Here is a 20,957-nt window from a genome sequence, read left to right as displayed (position 1 = left end):
TAGCCTAAGTTCCCGGTGTAACTGGGGATTGGGGGTGGTGGGGGGTTAGGGGTAGCGGGTGGGGGTTGGAGAGACAGGTCATACACACACACACACACACACACACAGGGCAGGATCTTCCAGTCGGCGAGTGGGCCCATTCACCAGAGTGCGAAATGATGCGGGATGACGTTAGGTGGAACTCCCGACGTCACCTCGCTTCATTTCCACTTTCAGGTCGGCGGGGGCTCAGCTGAGTTAGATGCGGACCGCCGACCTGTCAACGGCCTGTTGAGGCCATTAGAAAACCAATTCAGCTCATTCATGGACCTGCCCGTCCAAGCTTAAGGTTGGCGGGGAGGCCGGTGGCCCAGGCAGCCACCCGAAAAAACATGAAACCTCATCCACGGGCGGTATTTACATTTTGATGAAAGGTTTAAATAAAAGTTATGGACGTGTCCCAACTCATGCGACAGTGTCACGTGAGGGAACATGGCGGGGGATATGTTTAAACTGCATTTTTGAAAGTTGAAAATCTGAGCCGACCCCCCTGAGGCAGCACTTTGCCTCAGGGAGATCTGTGCGTTATTTCACACGCAACGGCAAAAGAGCGCACCCCACCAGCTGAGGGAATTCCCCTCCACCCACCGGCCGCACAGGGAGTGCACAGCGCTTCCTGGCAGACGTCACATAAAATGGCAGCATGCCACCCCCCAACCCCCCGCAATTGGGAGCACTGGTCAGGAGCCCTCCTGCTCACTCTTCCGCCCCCCCCACCCCACTCCGCTTCCCCAACAGGGGGGAAATTTGTCCCTAGACACATACACACACATGCAGAGGAGTGCTGCACCGTCAGAGGGTCAGTACGGAGGGAGTGCTGCACTGTCAGAGGGTCAGTACTGAGGGAGTGCTGCACTGTCAGAGGGTCAATGCTGAGGGAGTGCTGCACTGTCAGAGGGTCAGTGCTGAGGGAGTGCTGCACTGTCAGAGGGTCAGTGCTGAGGGAGTGCTACACTGTCAGAGGGTCAGTACTGAGGGAGTGCTGCACTGTCAGAGGGTCAGTACGGAGGGAGTGCTGCACTGTCAGAGGGTCAGTGCTGAGGGAGTGCTACACTGTCAGAGGGTCAGTACTGAGGGAGTGCTGCACTGTCAGAGGGTCAGTACTGAGGGAGTGCTGCACTGTCAGAAGGTCAGTACTGAGGGAGTGCTGCACTGTCAGAGGGTCAGTACTGAGGGAGTGCTGCACTGTCAGAGGGTCAGTGCTGAGGGAGTGCTAAACTGTCGGAGGGTCAGTACTGAGGGAGTGCTGCACTGTCAGAGGGTCAGTGCTGAGGGAGTGCTACACTGTCAGAGGGTCAGTACTGAGGGAGTGCTGCACTGTCAGAGGGTCAGTACTGAGGGAGTGCTGCACTGTCAGAGGGTCAGTACTGAGGGAGTGCTGCACTGTCAGAGGGTCAGTACTGAGGGAGTGCTGCACTGTCAGAGGGTCAGTGCTGAGGGAGTGCTGCACTGTCAGAGGGTCAGTGCTGAGGGAGTGCTACACTGTCGGAGGGTCAGTACTGAGGGAGTGCTGCACTGTCAGAGGGTCAGTGCTGAGGGAGTGCTACACTGTCAGAGGGTCAGTACTGAGGGAGTGCTGCACTGTCAGAGGGTCAGTACGGAGAGAGTGCTGCACTGTCAGAGGGTCAGTGCTGAGGGAGTGCTGCACTGTCAGAGGGTCAGTACTGAGGGAGTGCTGCACTGTCAGAGGGTCAATGCTGAGGGAGTGCTGTACTGTTAGAGGGTCAGTGCTGAGGGAGTGCTGCACTGTCAGAGGGTCAGTGCTGAGGGAGTGCTACACTGTCGGAGGGTCAGTACTGAGGGAGTGCTGCACTGTCAGAGGGTCAGTGCTGAGGGAGTGCTACACTGTCAGAGGGTCAGTACTGAGGGAGTGCTGCACTGTCAGTGGGTCAGTACGGAGGGAGTGCTGCACTGTCAGAGGGTCAGTGCTGAGGGAGTGCTACACTGTCAGAGGGTCAGTACTGAGGGAGTGCTGCACTGTCAGAGGGTCAGTACTGAGGGAGTGCTGCACTGTCAGAAGGTCAGTACTGAGGGAGTGCTGCACTGTCAGAGGGTCAGTACTGAGGGAGTGCTGCACTGTCAGAGGGTCAGTGCTGAGGGAGTGCTAAACTGTCGGAGGGTCAGTACTGAGGGAGTGCTGCACTGTCAGAGGGTCAGTGCTGAGGGAGTGCTACACTGTCAGAGGGTCAGTACTGAGGGAGTGCTGCACTGTCAGAGGGTCAGTGCTGAGGGAGTGCTAAACTGTCGGAGGGTCAGTACTGAGGGAGTGCTGCACTGTCAGAGGGTCAGTGCTGAGGGAGTGCTACACTGTCAGAGGGACAGTACTGAGGGAGTGCTGCTCTGTCAGAGGGTCAGTGCTGAGGGAGTGCTACACTGTCGGAGGGTCAGTACTGAGGGAGTGCTGCACTGTCAGAGGGTCAGTGCTGAGGGAGTGCTACACTGTCAGAGGGTCAGTACTGAGGGAGTGCTGCACTGTCAGAGGGTCAGTACTGAGGGAGTGCTGCACTGTCAGAGGGTCAGTGCTGAGGGAGTGCTACACTGTCGGAGGGTCAGTACTGAGGGAGTGCTGCACTGTCGGAGGGTCAGTACTGAGGGAGTGCTGCACTGTCAGAAGGTCAGTACTGAGGGAGTGCTGCACTGTCAGAGGGTCAGTACTGAGGGAGTGCTGCACTGTCAGAGGGTCAGTGCTGAGGGAGTGCTAAACTGTCGGAGGGTCAGTACTGAGGGAGTGCTGCACTGTCAGAGGGTCAGTGCTGAGGGAGTGCTACACTGTCAGAGGGTCAGTACTGAGGGAGTGCTGCACTGTCAGAGGGTCAGTACTGAGGGAGTGCTGCACTGTCAGAGGGTCAGTACTGAGGGAGTGCTGCACTGTCAGAGGGTCAGTACTGAAGGAGTGCTGCTCTGACAGAGGGTCAATACTGAGGGAGTGCTGCTCTGACAGAGGGTCAATACTGAGGGAGTGCTGCACTGTCAGAGGGTCAGTACTGAGGGAGTGCTGCTCTGACAGAGGGTCAATACTGAGGGAGTGATGCTCTAACAGAGGGTCAGTACTGAGGGAGCGCTGCACTGTCAGAGGGTCAGTATTGAGGGAGTGCTGCTCTAACAGAGGGTCAATACTGAGGGAGCGCTGCACTGTCAGAGGGTCAGTACTGAGGGAGTGCTGCTCTAACAGAGGGTCAATACTGAGGGAGTGCTGCACTGTCAGAGGGTCAGTACGGAGAGAGTGCTGCACTGTCAGAGGGTCAGTGCTGAGGGAGTGCTGCACTGTCAGAGGGTCAGTACTGAGGGAGTGCTGCACTGTCAGAGGGTCAATGCTGAGGGAGTGCTGCACTGTCAGAGGGTCAGTGCTGAGGGAGTGCTGCACTGTCAGAGGGTCAGTGCTGAGGGAGTGCTACACTGTCGGAGGGTCAGTACTGAGGGAGTGCTGCACTGTCAGAGGGTCAGTGCTGAGGGAGTGCTACACTGTCAGAGGGTCAGTACTGAGGGAGTGCTGCACTGTCAGAGGGTCAGTACGGAGGGAGTGCTGCACTGTCAGAGGGTCAGTGCTGAGGGAGTGCTACACTGTCAGAGGGTCAGTACTGAGGGAGTGCTGCACTGTCAGAGGGTCAGTACTGAGGGAGTGCTGCACTGTCAGAAGGTCAGTACTGAGGGAGTGCTGCACTGTCAGAGGGTCAGTACTGAGGGAGTGCTGCACTGTCAGAGGGTCAGTGCTGAGGGAGTGCTAAACTGTCGGAGGGTCAGTACTGAGGGAGTGCTGCACTGTCAGAGGGTCAGTGCTGAGGGAGTGCTACACTGTCAGAGGGTCAGTACTGAGGGAGTGCTGCACTGTCAGAGGGTCAGTACTGAGGGAGTGCTGCACTGTCAGAGGGTCAGTACTGAGGGAGTGCTGCACTGTCAGAGGGTCAGTGCTGAGGGAGTGCTACACTGTCGGAGGGTCAGTACTGAGGGAGTGCTGCACTGTCAGAGGGTCAGTGCTGAGGGAGTGCTACACTGTCAGAGGGTCAGTACTGAGGGAGTGCTGCACTGTCAGAGGGTCAGTACTGAGGGAGTGCTGCACTGTCAGAGGGTCAGTGCTGAGGGAGTGCTACACTGTCGGAGGGTCAGTACTGAGGGAGTGCTGCACTGTCGGAGGGTCAGTACTGAGGGAGTGCTGCACTGTCAGAAGGTCAGTACTGAGGGAGTGCTGCACTGTCAGAGGGTCAGTACTGAGGGAGTGCTGCACTGTCAGAGGGTCAGTACTGAGGGAGTGCTGCACTGTCAGAGGGTCAGTGCTGAGGGAGTGCTGCACTGTCAGAGGGTCAGTACTGAGGGAGTGCTGCACTGTCAGAGGGTCAGTGCTGAGGGAGTGCTGCACTGTCAGAGGGTCAGTGCTGAGGGAGTGCCACACTGTCGGAGGGTCAGTACTGAGGGAGTGCTGCACTGTCAGAGGGTCAGTGCTGAGGGAGTGCTACACTGTCAGAGGGTCAGTACTGAGGGAGTGCTGCACTGTCAGAGGGTCAGTACGGAGAGAGTGCTGCACTGTCAGAGGGTCAGTGCTGAGGGAGTGCTGCACTGTCAGAGGGTCAGTACTGAGGGAGTGCTGCACTGTCAGAGGGTCAATGCTGAGGGAGTGCTGCACTGTTAGAGGGTCAGTGCTGAGGGAGTGCTGCACTGTCAGAGGGTCAGTGCTGAGGGAGTGCTACACTGTCGGAGGGTCAGTACTGAGGGAGTGCTGCACTGTCAGAGGGTCAGTGCTGAGGGAGTGCTACACTGTCAGAGGGTCAGTACTGAGGGAGTGCTGCACTGTCAGAGGGTCAGTACGGAGGGAGTGCTGCACTGTCAGAGGGTCAGTGCTGAGGGAGTGCTACACTGTCAGAGGGTCAGTACTGAGGGAGTGCTGCACTGTCAGAGGGTCAGTACTGAGGGAGTGCTGCACTGTCAGAAGGTCAGTACTGAGGGAGTGCTGCACTGTCAGAGGGTCAGTGCTGAGGGAGTGCTGCTCTGTCAGAGGGTCAGTGCTGAGGGAGTGCTACACTGTCGGAGGGTCAGTACTGAGGGAGTGCTGCACTGTCAGAGGGTCAGTGCTGAGGGAGTGCTACACTGTCAGAGGGTCAGTACTGAGGGAGTGCTGCACTGTCAGAGGGTCAGTACTGAGGGAGTGCTGCACTGTCAGAGGGTCAGTGCTGAGGGAGTGCTACACTGTCGGAGGGTCAGTACTGAGGGAGTGCTGCACTGTCGGAGGGTCAGTACTGAGGGAGTGCTGCACTGTCAGAAGGTCAGTACTGAGGGAGTGCTGCACTGTCAGAGGGTCAGTACTGAGGGAGTGCTGCACTGTCAGAGGGTCAGTGCTGAGGGAGTGCTAAACTGTCGGAGGGTCAGTACTGAGGGAGTGCTGCACTGTCAGAGGGTCAGTGCTGAGGGAGTGCTACACTGTCAGAGGGTCAGTACTGAGGGAGTGCTGCACTGTCAGAGGGTCAGTACTGAGGGAGTGCTGCACTGTCAGAGGGTCAGTACTGAGGGAGTGCTGCACTGTCAGAGGGTCAGTACTGAAGGAGTGCTGCTCTGACAGAGGGTCAATACTGAGGGAGTGCTGCTCTGACAGAGGGTCAATACTGAGGGAGTGCTGCACTGTCAGAGGGTCAGTACTGAGGGAGTGCTGCTCTGACAGAGGGTCAATACTGAGGGAGTGATGCTCTAACAGAGGGTCAGTACTGAGGGAGCGCTGCACTGTCAGAGGGTCAGTATTGAGGGAGTGCTGCTCTAACAGAGGGTCAATACTGAGGGAGCGCTGCACTGTCAGAGGGTCAGTACTGAGGGAGTGCTGCTCTAACAGAGGGTCAATACTGAGGGAGTGCTGCACTGTCAGAGGGTCAATACTGAGGGAGTGCTGCTCTAACAGAGGGTCAATACTGAGGGAGTGCTGCACTGTCAGAGGGTCAATACTGAGGGAGTGCTGCTCTAACAGAGGGTCAATACTGAGGGAGTGCTGCACTGTCAGAGGGTCAGTACTGAGGGAGTGCTGCTCTGTCAGAGGGTCAGTACTGAGGGAGTGCTGCTTTGTCAGAGGGTCAGCACTGAGGGAGTGCTGCTTTGTCAGAGGGTCAATACTGAGGGAGTGCTGCACTGTCAGAGGGTCAATACTGAGGGAGTGCTGCTCTGTCAGAGGGTCAGTACTGAGGGAGTGCTGCTCTAACAGAGGGTCAATACTGAGGGAGTGCTGCACTGTCAGAGGGTCAATACTGAGGGAGTGCTGCACTGTCAGAGGGTCAATACTGAGGGAGTGCTGCTCTAACAGAGGGTCAATACTGAGGGAGTGCTGCACTGTCAGAGGGTCAACACTGAGGGAGTGCTGCTCTAACAGAGGGTCAATACTGAGGGAGTGCTGCACTGTCAGAGGGTCAGTACTGAGGGAGTGCTGCACTGTCAGAGGGTCAGCACTGAGGGAGTGCTGCTTTGTCAGAGGGTCAGCACTGAGGGAGTTCTGCTTTGTCAGAGGGTCAATACTGAGGGAGTGCTGCACTGTCAGAGGGTCAATACTGAGGGAGTGCTGCTCTGTCAGAGGGTCAGTACTGAGGGAGTGCTGCTCTAACAGAGGGTCAATACTGAGGGAGTGCTGCACTGTCAGAGGGTCAATACTGAGGGAGTGCTGCACTGTCAGAGGGTCAGTACTGAGGGAGTGCTGCTCTGTCAGAGGGTCAGTACTGAGGGAGTGCTGCACTGTCAGAGGGTCAATACTGAGGGAGTGCTGCTCTGTCAGAGGGTCAGTACTGAGGGAGTGCTGCACTGTCAGAGGGTCAATACTGAGGGAGTGCTGCACTGTCAGAGGGTCAGTACTGAGGGAGTGCTGCTCTAACAGAGGGTCAATACTGAGGATGTGCTGCACTGTCAGAGAGGTAATACTCTTTGACAAAGCTTTTGGTCATCTCCCCATTTGGGCTCAATGTCATTTTTTAAACTCCATTCACTGGGCCAGTATTCATTGCCCATCCCTAATTGCCCTTGTTCAGAGGCATATTCCTGTGGGTCTGAAGTCAAATGTAGACCAGACCAAACCAGGTAAGAAAGGTATCCTTCCCTAAAGGGCATTAGTGAACCAGATGGGTTTTTAACAACAATCATTTCATGGTCACCATCAGACTTTTAATTTCAGATTTTTTTTATTGAATTCAAATTCCACCATCTGCTGCAATGGGATTTGAATCCCAGTCCCCAGAGCATTACCTAATGTCTCTGGGTTACTAGTCTAGCAACAATACCACTAAGCCATCGCCTCCCCGTTTTGCTGCATAATGTTGCTGTGAAGTGTCTGGGGATGATGTGTTGCATTAAAAGTGCTATATAAATAAAAGTTCTCATTATTCACTGAAACCCATGTATGAACACAGCATGGTGACCATGGAGTCTTCCTGTCTTTCAGCACCTGGTGTCCAGTGCGGAATCAGTCCTCGGATTAGACTGTTCAGACAATGGTGACAGGCTCAGGAGGAAGAAGCACCTGTAAGTATCTTCAGATCCACATCGAGGTCTATGTTACTGTGCAGCCTGTGGCTGTCAGTTTGGGAATTTGGACATCTAGTTGAGCTTGGAAGATTGCGGACATTTAAGTGTGCATGAGTGTGTGTGTGAGTGTGTATGAACATGTGAGTGTGTGTGAGTGTGTGAGTTTGTGTGTGTATTTATATGTGCGTTTGTTTGTGAGTGTGTGTGAGTATGTGTGTATGTATGTATGTGTGAGTGTGTGTGAGCATGTGAATGTATAAATGTGAGTGTGTGTGTCTGAGTGTGTGTGTCAGTGTGTATGTGTGCATGTGCATGTGTATATGTGTGAGTGTGTGTGAGTATGTGAATGTGTGTGTGTGCAAGTGTGTGTGTGTCCCTGTGTGTACGTGTGTGTGTGTGTATGTGTGTGCCTGTGTGTTTGTCAGCATTTATGTGTGTCTGTGTCTGTGCATGTGTGTGTGTCTGTGTGCATCTGTGTGAGTTTCTGTGAGTGTGTCTGTTGTGTGCCTGTGTGTGCGTTTATGTGTGTATATGTGAATGTGTGTGCGTATGTGTGTGTGTGTGTGTATGTCTGTGTGTGCGTCTGTGTGTGTGCGTGTGTGTGGGTTTGTGTGTGTTTATGTATGTGTGTGTGTGCATGTGTGTCTGTGTCTGTGTGTGTATGTTTGTATATATATGTATGTGAGTATGTGTGTCTGTATGTATGTGCATGTCTGTGTGTGAGTGTGTGTCTGTATGTATGTGTGTTTGTGTGTGTGAGCATGTGAATGTGTGAGTGTGCGTGAATATGTGAATGTGTGTGTGTCTGAGTGTGTGTAAGTATGTGAATGTGTGTGTGTCTGAATGTGTGTGTGAGTATGTGAATGTATGTATGTCTGAGTGTGTGTGTCAGTGCGTGTGTGTGTATGTGTGTGTGTGTGCGAGTGTGTGTGCCTGTGTGTATTTACGTGTGTGTGTTTGTGCCTGTGTGTGTGCCAGCATTTGTGTGTGTCTGTGTGCATGTGTATCTGTGTGTGTGTCTGTATGTGGATCTGTGTGTGTGTATGTGTATGTGTGTATGTGTGCCTGTGTGTGTTTGTGTCGGTTTATGTGTGTGTATGTGAATGTGTGCATACCTGTGTGTGTGCATGTGTGTCTGTGCGTGTGCGCGTGTGTGTCAGTGTGTGTGTGCGCGTAAGCCTGTGTGGGTCGGCATTTGTCTGTGTCTGTGCATGTGTGTTTTTCTGTCTGTGTCTGTCTGTGTGCATGTGTGTGTGTCTGTGCATGTGCCTGTATGTGTGTATGTATATGTGTCTGTGTGTGTGCATGTGTGCGTGTATATATGTGGCTATGTATGTTTGTGTGTGTGTGTGTTTGTGTATGTGTTTATGTGTATGTGTGTGTGCGTGTGTGTCTGTGTGTGTGTCTGCGCATGCGTGTTTGAGTGTGTGTGAGCATGTGAATGTATAAGTGTGTGTGTCTGAGTGTGTGTGTGTGAGTATGTGAATGTGTGTGTGTCTGAGTTTGTGCGTCAGTGTGTGTATGTGCGTGTGCATGTGTACATGTGCGTGTGTGAGTGTGAGTATGTGAATGTGTGTGTTTGTGTGAAAGTGTATGTGTCCCTGTATGTTCGTGTGTGCGTGTATGTGTGTGCCTGTGTGTTTGTCAGCATTTGTGTGTGTCTGTATCTGTGCATGTGTGTGTGTCTGTGTGCATGTTTGTATGTTTCTGTGAGTGTGCCTGTGTGTGTGCCTGTGTGTGTTTATGAGTGTGTATGTCAATGTGTGTGTGTGCGTCTATTTGTGTGCGTGTGTGTGGGTTTGCGTGTGTTTATGTATGTGTGTGTTTGTGTGTGTGTATATGTGTGTGTGTTTATATGTATGTGTTGTGTGTGCGTGTGTGTCTGTATGTGTTTGTTTGTGTATATTTGTGTGTGTGAGTATGTGTGTCTGTATGTATGTGCATGTCTGTGTGTGAGTGTGTCTGTATGTATGTGTGTTTGTGTGTGTGAGCATGCGAATGTGTGAGTGTGTGTGTGAGAATGTGAATGTGTGTGTCTGAGTGTGTGTGTGAGTATGTGAATGTGTGTGTCTGAATGTGTGTGAGTATGTGAATGTATGTGTGTCTGAGTGTATGTGTCAGTGCGTGTATGTGCGTGTGTGTATGTGTGTGAGTGTGTGTGTGTGCGAGTGTGTGTGTGTCTGTGTGTATGTATGTACATGTGTTTGTGCCTGTGTGTGTGCCAGCATTTGTGTGTGTCTGTGTGCATGTGTGTGTCTGTGTGTGTGTCTGTATGTGGATGTGTGTGTGTGCATGTGTGTGTGTATATGTGTGCCTGTGTGTGTTTTTGTGTGTGTTTATGTGTGTGTATGTGAATGTGTGCATGCCTGTGTGTGCGTGTGTGTGTGTGCGCGTGTAAGCCTGTGGGTCGGCATTTGTCTGCGTCTGTGCGTGTGTGTGTGTTTCTGTGTGTGTCTGTCTGTGTGTGTGTGTGTGTGTGTGTGTCTGTGTATGTGCCTGTATGTGTGAATGTATATGTGTCTGTGTGTGTGTGCATGTGTGCATGTATATATGTGCCTATGTATGTTTGTGTGTTTGTGTGTGTATGTGTTTATGTGTATGCGTGTGTGCGTGTGTGTCTGTGTGTGTGTCTGCACGTGCATGTGTGAGTGTGTGTGAGCATGTGAATGTATGTGTGTGTGTGTCTGAGTTTGTGCGTCAGTGTGCATGCATGTGTATATGTGTGTGTGCGAGAGTGTGTGAGTATGTGAATGTGTGTGTGCAACTGTGTGTGTCCCTGTGTGTTTGTGTGTGCATGTATGTGTGTGTGTTCCTGTGTGTTTGTCAGCATTTGTGTGTGTCTGTATCTGTGCATGTGTGTGCGTCCGTGTGTATGTTTGTGTGTTTCTGTGAGTGTGCATGTGTGTGTGCCTGTGTGTGTGTTTATGTGTGTGTATGTCAATGTGTGTGTGTGTGCAAGTGTGTGTGCATTTCTGTGTGTGCATCTGTTTGTGTGCGTGTGTGTGTTTGTGTGTATATGTGTGTGTGTATATGTGTGTGTGTTTACATGTATGCGTTGTGTGTGCGTGTGTGTCTGTGTCTGTGTGTGTTTGCTTGTGTATATTTGTGTGTGTGAGTATGTGTGTCTGCATGTATGTGCGTGTCTGTGTGTGAGTGTGTGCCTGTATGTATGTGTGTTTGTGTGTGTGAGCATGTGAATGTGTGAGTGTGTGTGAGAATGTGAATGTGTGTGTGTCTGAGTGTGTGTATGTGAATGTATGTGTGTGTGTGTCTCAGTGCATGTATGTGCGTGTGCGTGTGTATGTGTGTGTGTGAGTCTGTGTGTGTGCAAATGTGTGTGTGCCTGTGTATGTATGTGCGTGTGTGTGTTTCTGTGTGCATGTCTGTGTGCTTCTGTGTGTGTGTGTCTGTGTGTGTGTTTATGTGTGTATGTCAATGTGTGTGTGCAAGTGTGTGTGCATGTCTGTGTGTGTTTATGTATGTGTGTGTTTGTGTGTACGTGTGTATGTGTGTATATGTATGTGTGTGCGCGTGTGTGTCTGTTTCTGTGTGTGTTTGTTTGTGTATATATGTGTGTGTGAGTATGTGTGTCTGTATGTATGTGTGTGTCTGTGTGTGAGTGTGCGTGAGTATGTGTGTCTGTATGTATGTGTGTGTTTGTGTGTGAGTATGTGAATGTGTGTATGTGTCTGAGTGTGTGTGTGAGTATGTGAATGTGTGTGTGTCTGAATGTGTGTGTGTGAGTATGTGAATGTATGTGTGTCTGAGTGTGTGTGTCAGTGCATGCATGTGCATGTGCGTGTGTATGTGTGTGAGTGTGTGTCTGTGCGTGTGCGAGTGTGTGTGTGTCTGTGTGTATGTATGTGTGTGTATGTGTGCACGTGTGTGTGTGCCAGCATTTGTGTGTGTCTGTGTCTGTGCGCGTGTGTCTGCGCGCGTGTGTGTATGTATGTGCGTGTGTGTGTGTGTCTGCGCATGGATGTGTCTGTGCGTGTGTGTGTGTGTGTGTGTGCGTGCGTGCATGTATCGAATTGAGAGGAATAACGGGCGGGGCCTTGTTTCAAAATGCCTCATCTGAAAGCCATCACCTCTGACAGTGCAGCTCTCCCTCAGGACTGCACTGCAGTTTCAGCCTGGATTCTTGCACTCAGTTTGGGCAGATAAATAGTAAAAGGATGGTGGAAGGAGGATTGGTGCCATTTAGCGATCTAAAAATGGATTGATGCAATGAGGTACTAAATAAATACTTTGCATCTGTCTTTACCAAGGAAGGGGGTGCTGCCCAGGCCATGGTGACAGAGGAGATAGCTGAGACAGGCCAGTAAGCCTAACCTCGGCAAGTGGGCAAGTTATTGGAAACATTTCTGAGGTAGCCTAGATCATCAAATAGAAAGGCCGGATCAATCAATGGTTTTGTTAGGGAAATGTGGAGTCTGACTAGCGTGATTGAATGTTTTGAGAAGTAACCAGAAGGGCTGATCTGCGTAGCTCATTTAATAAACCACATAGATTTTAGCAAAGCTTTTGACAATGTCCCACAGGGGCAGACTGATCACGCAATTAAACATTCATGGGATCCAAGGGAAAGTGCTAAGTCAGATAAAAAATTGGCTCAGTGGCAGGAAGTACAGTGTTATGTTCGATAAGTGTTTTTGTGGCTGGGCGTCTGCTTCATGTTGAGTTCCACAGGGCTCAGTACCTGATCCCTTACTGTTCATGGTGTATGCCAATGATTTGGACTAAGTGTAGGGAGCAGGATTAAGAAGTTTGCAGATGGTATGAAAATTGGCCGTGTGGTTGACAGTGAGGAAGAAAGCTGGAGACTGCAGGAAGATCTCAATGGACTGGTCAAGTGGACAGAAAAGTGGCAAATGGGATGCAGTCCAGAGAACTGTAAGGTAATGCACTTAGGGAAATTCCAAGGAATGCCATCCTAGTTGGTGTTTAAACTCTCCTCATATTTTAACCCTTGAAGTCTATGTGTCAATCTGCTTAATCCACGCTGTCAATGGCTCATATATCCTACCTAAGGTGTGGTGCCCAGAACTGCTCACAGTAACTCCAGGGGCTGAATAATATGCGTCGGTGGGCCACGCCCAAAGATATGGCTAGTAAAGCATCAATTGGGCTAATTAAGAGAGCTGGCCATGTGCTGGGCTGCAGACTGAGAGTATCCCGCCCAGGAGCAGTAGGGCGGGATATCCGGTGTTGGAGCTTGTCCACCATTACCCCGGGTGGAGGTCACGGCCTGTAATTGGAAAGATTGGATAGGCTGGGCCGTTTCCCTTGGAGCAGTGAATGTTGACAGTGGACCTGATAGAGCTGTATAAGATTATGAGGGACATAGACAGGAAGGCACTTTCTCCATTAGTAGAGGGGTCAATAATCAGGGGGCATAGGTTTAAGGTAAGAGGTAGAAGGCTAAGAGTGGAGTTGAGGAGACATTTTTTCACACAGAGGGTGGTGGGAGTCTGGAACTCACTGCCTGAAAGGGTGGTTGAGTCAGGAACTCTTGTAGCATTTAAGAAGTATTTAGATATTCACTTGCGTTGCCCTAGCCTCCAGGGCTATGGACCAAGTGTTGGAAAATGGGATTAGTGTCATCAAATCTTTGTTGAACGGCGTGGACACGATGGGCCGAATGGCCTCCTTCTGTGCTGTAAACGTCTATGAGTCTAATTTAAAGGGCCACTCTGGCCTCTTTAGCGGTGCAATGCAAAAATGGATCTCTCTGCATGAGGTCTCAGGTTCCCAAATCAGGAATTGAAGTCCGTACACATCTCACTTCTTCCACAAAGCACTTCCAGCGACCAAAGAACACTGACCAGCCAGGATTTAACTCTGCCCTCGGGCAGCCCACCGTTACAGCCTGCCTGATGAGAAAACGGGAAATAGGGCTGGCGTAAACCCCACCCTGAAAGTGATTTATTCCATTCTGCATGTATTAACATGCATATTTAACAAGCACAACTCGCTTATTGCCTTCAAGCTGTATAGCGGAGCAGGCTCCTGGCTTCATGACACACCCGCTAACCGTATTATCCCAGACTGGCGTGATGCGCCGGGAATGCGCCCGATTATACATTGGCATGCGTGCATTACGCTCCCTTTATTGGAACGTATTATTCAGGCCCAGGTGTGACGTAAGCTGGGCTTTGTACAGCTGAAACAAAAACAGAATTACCTGGAAAAACTCAGCAGGTCTGGCAGCATCGGCGGAGAAGAAAAGAGTTGACGTTTCGAATCCTCACGACCCTTCAGCAGAACTGCGTAAAGTTAGGAGAGGGGTGAAATATAAGCTGGTTTAAGGTGGGTGGGGGGGGGGGGGGGTGTGGAGAGAAGTTGAGGGTGGGGTGGTTGTAGGGACAAGCAAGCAGTGATAGGAGCAGATAATCAACAGATGTCACAGACAAAAGGATCAAAGAGGTGTTGAAGGTGGTGATATTATCTAAGAGAATGTGCTAATTAAGAATGGATGGCAGGACACTCAAGGTACAGCTCTAGTGGGGGTGGGGTGGAAAGACTGACAAGGTATTAGTTGTAGATTTAAAAATAATGGAAATAGGTGGGAAAAGAAAAATCTATATAAATTATTGAAAAAAACAAAAGGGAGGGGGAAGAAACGGGGTGGGGATGGGGGGAGGGGGAGTTTAAGATCTAAAGTTGTTGAATTCAGTATTCAGCCCGGAAGGCTGTAAAGTGCCTAGTCGGAAGATGAGGTGCTGTTCCTCCAGTTTACGTTGGGCTTCACTGGAACAATGCAGCAAGCCAAGGACAGACATGTGGGCAAGAGAGCAGGGTGGAGTGTTAAAATGGCAAGCGACAGGAAGGTTTGGGTCTTTCTTGCGGACAGACCGCAGGTGTTCTGCAAAGCAGTCGCCCAGTTTGCGTTTGGTCTCTCCAATGTAGAGGAGACCGCATTGGGAGCAACGAATGCAGTAGACTAAGTTAGGGGAAATGCAAGTGAAATGCTGCTTCACTTGAAAGGAGTGTTTGGGCCCTTGGACGGTGAGGAGAGAGGAAGTGAAGGGGCAGGTGTTGCATCTTCTGCATGGGCATGGGGAGGTGCCATAGGTGGGGGTTGAGGAGTAGGGGGTGATGGAGGAGTGGACCAGGGTGTCCCGGAGGGAACGATCCCTATGGAATGCTGCCAGGGGGGGTGAGGGGAAGATATGTTTGGTGGTGGCATCATGCTGAAGTTGGCGGAAATGGCGGAGGATGATCCTTTGAATGTGGAGGCTGGTGGGGTGATAAGTGAGGACAAGGGGGACCCTATCATGTTTCTGGGAGGAAGGAGAAGGCGTGAGGGCGGATGCGCGGGAGATGGGCCGGACACGGTTGAGGGCCCTGTCAACGACTGTGGGTGGAAAACCTCGGTTAAGAAAGAAGGAGGACATGTCAGAGGAACTGTTTTTGAAGGTAGCGTCATCAGAACAGATGCGACGGAGGCGAAGGAACTGAGAGGATGGGATGGAGTCCTTACAGGAAGGGGGTGTGAGGAGCTGTAGTCGAGGTATTTGTGGGAGTCGGTAGGCTTGTAATGAATATTGGTGGACAGTCTATCATCAGAAATTGAGACAGAGAGGTCAAGGAAGGGAAGAGAAGTGTCAGAAATGGACCATGTGAAAATGATGGAGGGGTGGAGATTGGAAGCAAAATTAATAAATTTTTCCAGGTCCAGACGAGAGCATGAAGCAGCACCGAAGTAATCATCGATGTACCGGAGAAAGAGTTGTGGGAGGGGGCCGGAGTAGGACTGGAACAAGGAATGTTCCACATACCCCATAAAGAGACAGGCATAGCTGGGGCCGATGCGGGTACCCATAGCCACACCTTTTATTTGGAGGAAGTGAGAGGAGTTAAAGGAGAAATTGTTCAGTGTGAGAACAAGTTCAGCCAGACGGAGGAGAGTAGTGGTGGATGGGGATTGTTCGGGCCTCTGTTCAAGGAAGAAGCTAAGGGCCCTCAGACCATCCTGGTGGGGGATGGAGGTGTAGAGGGATTGGACGACCATGGTGAAGAGGAAGCGGTTGGGGCCAGGAAACTGGAAATTGTTGATGTGACATAAGGTGTCAGAGGAATCACGGATGTAGGTGGCAAGGGACTGGACAAGGGGAGAGAGAAGGGAGTCAAGATAACGAGAAATGAGTCCGATGGGGCAGGAACAGGCTGACATGATCGGTCTGCCAGGACAGTTCTGTTTGTGGATTTTGGGTAGGAGGTAGAAGCGGGCCGTCCGATGTTGGGCGACTATCAGGTTGGAAGCTGTGGGAGGAAGATCTCCAGAGGAGATGAGGTCAGTGACAGTCCTGGAAACAATGGCTTGATGGTCAGTGGTGGGGTCATGGTCCAGGGAGAGGTAGGAGGAAGTGTCTGCGAGTTGACGCTCAGCCTCCGCGAGGTAGAAGTCAGTGCGCCAGACAACAACAGCACCACCGTTGTCAGCGGGTTTGATGACAATGTTGGGGTTGGACCTGAGAGAACGGAGTGCAGTGAGTTCAGAGAGAGACAGATTAGAATGGGAGTTGTCGGCGTGACATTAGTCGTCTCAATTTCTCTGCTCCTCTCACCCATTCTAATCTGTCTCTCTCTGAACTTACTGCACTCCGTTCTCTCAGGTCCAACCCCAATATTGTCATCAAACCCGCTGACAAGGGTGGTGCTGTTGTTGTCTGGCGCACTGACCTCTACCTCGCGGAGGCTGAGCGTCACCTCGCAGACACTTCCTCCTACCTCTCCCTGGACCATGACCCCACCACTGAACATCAAGCCATTGTTTCCAGGACTGTCACTGACCTCATCTGTTTTTATCTCTTTGTACAGCTGAAGCCTGACTTCCACTGCCTTGTTTTCTAGTCCTCCAGATGTAAAGGCCGGCTTTCCATTGGCCTTTTGAGTTATTTTCTGTGCTTGTCCATCACATTTTAAAGATGTCAATGGCTGGAAGTTTGAGGTCAGCAATCTTCCCACCAGCTCTCACCCCCTCACCTTCCTCCTTCCCCTTTCCCCCACAGGATGTGAAATTTAGCTGTTCGACCAGGTGAAGCACCTATTCTGCAGCCTCTGCCAAATGAAGCCCTGTGTTAAGGAATACTCTCACCCATCTATGCCCATCAATCAAGCAGGTGGTGTAGTGGTAATGTCACTGAGCTAGTAACCCAGAGGCCCAGGCTAATGCCATGGGGACATGGGTTCAAATCCCACCCTGTGGGGGAATTTAAATTCAGTTAATAAATCTGGAATTGAAAGCTAGTCTCAGTAATGGTGACCCTGAAACTATCATTGGTTGTTGTAAAAACCCATCTGGTTCGCTAATGCCCTTTAGGGAAGGAAACCTGCTGTCCTTACCTGGTCTGGTCTACATGTGACCCTAGACCCACAGCAATGTGGTTGACTCTTAGCTGCCCTGGACAATTAGGGATGGGCAGCAAATGCTGGCTCTGCCAGTGGCACTCACTATCCATGAAAGAATATGGCGAGAGTGTGTTGTAGGTGGGCAGTTCAAAAGAAAAATGGCCCTGTACCTAGAGATTACCGTGGATGTGATTCACTCTTCCAGTGGCTGAACCTGTCAGTGAGCTACAAACAGGCCCCAAGGGGTAATTTGACAGTTAACCATTGTCAGGGGCTGCAGAGACCAGTGAGCCTATTGTTAGAGAGGCACCTGTATAAAAGTGAGAGATTGGAGGAATCAGTCTCGACTGAACCCTGGAGGTGTTAGTCGACTGGGTTTCCATTAGTTTACGTACCCCAGTATCAGAAAACTCTGAGAGTTGCCTGGTGAGACCAGAAGTAGCCGCAGATCCATCAGATAATTCTGCCGGGCTTGCCAAAATAGAAACACCAGGAAGTTACATTCATGTAGAGTCTGTAATATCATTCAACAACCTCAAGGCCCTTCACAAGAGCATTATCAAACCAAACGACACCGAACCGCAAAGGGAAAGATCAGGACAAGTGGCTCACAGCTTGGTCAAAGACGCAGATTTTAAGGAGCTTCTCAAAGTTGGACAGAGAGTCAGAGGGGAATTCCAAAGCTTTGGACCGTGGTTCCCAATGGTGGGAATGGGTTTCAGGGAGGCCAGGATCGGGGAGCAACTAGATTGGCTTCCACAACGTTTTCAGGGCAAACAGACGTGTGGATGGTGTAAGGTCGGAAATCTGGCTGAATTCTCCCCTGTCCTGTCCTGACCCTCCCTCCACAGGGTCCCGCCAATCGGGCTGTAAATTGTGCCATATTTCTCCAGCAGGGTGACATGGGGTGGCCTGGCTCTGAGCTGGGTGACAGGCTGCGAGTGAAGGCTCGATGCACCAAAATCTCATTCACCCTGAAGTCAGGTCAGGCCATTTCCTCCGCCCCTCTCCCACCTCACCCCCGCCCACCATCCCCCCTCTCCCACCCGCCCCCCCCGCCCACCATCCTCACCCCCCTCTCCCACCACCCCACCCCCGCCCACCATCCCCCCTCTCCCACCCGCCCCCCCAGCCCACCATCCCCACCCCCATCTCCCACCACCCCACCCCCGCCCACTATCCCCCCTCTCCCACCCGCCCCCCCCGCCCACCATCCCCACCCCCCTCTCCCACCACCCCACCCCCGCCCACCATCCCCCCTCTCCCACCCCACCCCCGCCCACCATCCCCACCCCCCCCCGCCCACCATCCCCACCCCCCTCTCCCACCCGCCCCCCCCCGCCCACCATCCCCACCCCCCTCTCCCACCCCCCCCCCCGCCCACCATCCCCACCTCACCCCCGCCCACCATCCCCACCCCCCCCCCGCCCACCATCCCCACCCGCCCCCCCGCCCACCATCCCCACCCCCCTCTCCCACCCGCCCCCCCCGCCCACCATCCCCACCCCCCTCTCCCACCCCCGCCCACCATCCCCACCCCCCTCTCCCACCCGCCCCCCCGCCCACCATCCCCACCCCCCTCTCCCACCTCACCCCCGCCCACCATCCCCCCTCTCCCACCATCCCCACCCCCCCCGCCCACCATCCCCACCCCCCTCTCCCACCCGCCCCCCCCGCCCACCATCCCCACCCCCCTCTCCCACCCGCCCCCCCGCCCACCATCCCCACCCCCCTCTCCCACCCGCCCCCCCCGCCCACCATCCCCACCACCCTCTCCCACCCGCCCCCCCCGCCCACCATCCCCACCCCCCTCTCCCACCTCACCCCCGCCCACCATCCCCACCCCACCCCACCCCCGCCCACCATCCCCACCCCCCTCTCCCACCTCACCCCCGCCCACCATCCCCACCCCACCCCACCCCCGCCCACCATCCCCACCCCCCTCTCCCACCCGCCCCCCCCGCCCACCATCCCCACCCCCCTCTCCCACCCGCCCCCCCCGCCCACCATCCCCCTCTCCCACCATCCCCACTCCCCCCCCGCCCACCATCCCCACCCCCCTCTCCCACCTCACCCCCGCCCACCATCCCCACCCCCCTCTCCCACCCGCCCCCCCCGCCCACCATCCCCCTCTCCCACCATCCCCACTCCCCCCCCGCCCACCATCCCCACCCCCCTCTCCCACCTCACCCCTGCCCACCATCCCCACCCCCCTCTCCCACCCGCCCCCCCCGCCCACCATCCCCACCCCACCCCACCCCCGCCCACCATCCCCACCCCCCTCTCCCACCCGCCCCCCCCGCCCACCATCCCCACCCCCCTCTCCCACCCGCCCCCCCCGCCCACCATCCCCACCCCCCTCTCCCCCCCCCTGCCCACCATCCCCACCCCCCTCTCCCACCCGCCCCCCCCGCCCACCATCCCCACCCCCCTCTCCCACCCGCCCCCCCCGCCCACCATCCCCACCCCCCTCTCCCCCCCCCTGCCCACCATCCCCACCCCCCTCTCCCACCCGCCCCCCCCGCCCACCATCCCCACCCCCCTCTCCCACCCGCCCCCCCCGCCCACCATCCCCACCCCCCTCTCCCACCCGCCCCCCCCGCCCACCATCCCCACCCCCCTCTCCCACCCGCCCCCCCCACCCACCATCCCCACCCCCCTCTCCCACCTCACCCCCGCCCACCATCCCCACCCCCCTCTCCCCCCCCCCGCCCACCATCCCCATCCCCCTCTGCCCCCCCCGGCCACCATCCCCACCCCCCCCGCCCACCATCCCCACCCCCCCCCACCGCCCACCATCCCCACCCCCCCCCCACCGCCCACCATCCCCCGCCCACCATCCCCACCCCACCCCACCCCCGCCCACCATCCCCACCCCCCTCTCCCACCCTCCGGCCCCCCCTCTCCCGCCCCACCCCCCGGAGGGGTATTCAAATCAGTTAATCCTGTGTTTTCCTTTATTCCAAACAGGAGTAACCGCTTGGACTTTCTGCGCAGGTGGAATGATTCGTGTGGAAGGAATGACTTGAATTCCCTGAGGTGAGATCTCATCAGTTACTCAGAGCTCTGTTCAGTTCATCTCCTCCCCTCCTGTCCCCTCCCCTCAACTCCCCTCCCCTCCCCTCCTCCTCCCTCCCTTCCCCTCTCTACTCCTCTCCTTTCCCCTATCTCTCTTTTTCTGCAGCCCTCTCTATACCTCCCTTCTCATCTCTTAGCTTCCCTTCTCTTCTCTGACCTGTGGGTCTGGCTGGGACAGTGGGTCAGACGCTGTCCTTTCCCCCTCTGGGACTGGGTGGGACAGTGGGTCAGACACTGTCCTTTCCCCCTCTGGGACTGGGTGGGACAGTGGGTCAGACACTGTCCTTTCCCCCTCTGGGACTGGGTGGGACAGTGGGTCAGACACTGTCCTTTCCCCCTCTGGGACTGGGTGGGACAGTGGGTCAGACACTGTCCTTTCCCCCTCTGGGACTGGGTGGGACAGTGGGTCAGACACAGCCCTTTCCCCCCTGGGACTGGGTCGGACAGTGGGTCAGACACTGTCCTTTCCCCCTCTGGGACTGGGTGGGTCAGTGGGTCAGACACTGTCCTTTCCCCCTCTGGGACTGGGTGGGACAGTGGGTCAGACACTGTCCTTTCCCCCTCTGGGACTGGGTGGGACAGTGGGTCAGACGCTGTCCTTTCCCCCTCTGGGACTGGGTGAGACAGTGGGTCAGACACTGTCCTTTCCCCCTCTGGGACTGGGTGGGACAGTGGGTCAGACACTGTCCTTTCCCCCTCTGGGACTGGGTGGGACAGTGGGTCAGACGCTGTCCTTTCCCTCTCTGGGACTGGGTGGGTCAGTGGGTCAGACACTGTCCTTTCCCCCTCTGGGACTGGCTGGGACAGTGGGTCAGACGCTGTCCTTTCCCCCTCTGGGACTGGGTGGGACAGTGGGTCAGACGCTGTCCTTTCCCCCTCTGGGACTGGGTGGGACAGTGGGTCAGACATTATCCTTTCCCCTACTGGGACTGGGTCATGTGGTGTGTTCAGTACTCTTCCCCTGGCCCCTAGTTTCTGATGAATTTTCTCTGCTTTGTGTTATGTGC

The 20,957-nt window shown here is 54.2% G+C and overlaps 1 protein-coding gene and 1 pseudogene across 1 annotated transcript in view; one reads left to right on the top strand and one right to left on the bottom strand.

The window, feature by feature from the left end:
• The window catches only part of LOC144695435 (regulator of G-protein signaling 3-like), a 195,866-nt gene extending 175,951 nt beyond the window's left edge, over window positions 1-19,915 (top strand). The window contains exons 3-4 of the mRNA XM_078566323.1: window positions 7,436-7,515; window positions 19,843-19,915. Of these exons, the coding sequence (XP_078422449.1) occupies window positions 7,436-7,515; window positions 19,843-19,915 (153 nt within the window). The remainder of the gene's footprint in view (window positions 1-7,435; window positions 7,516-19,842) is intronic.
• LOC144695499 (zinc-binding protein A33-like) overlaps window positions 1-20,957 on the bottom strand; it is a 519,682-nt pseudogene that overhangs the window by 464,704 nt on the left and 34,021 nt on the right.

The sequence above is a fragment of the Cetorhinus maximus genome, chromosome 21, assembly GCF_964194155.1.
Source record: "Cetorhinus maximus chromosome 21, sCetMax3.hap1.1, whole genome shotgun sequence".
Lineage (NCBI taxonomy): Eukaryota > Metazoa > Chordata > Chondrichthyes > Lamniformes > Cetorhinidae > Cetorhinus > Cetorhinus maximus.
Note: the sequence above shows the minus strand (reverse complement) of the source record. Positions and strands in the feature narration are given on the sequence as shown.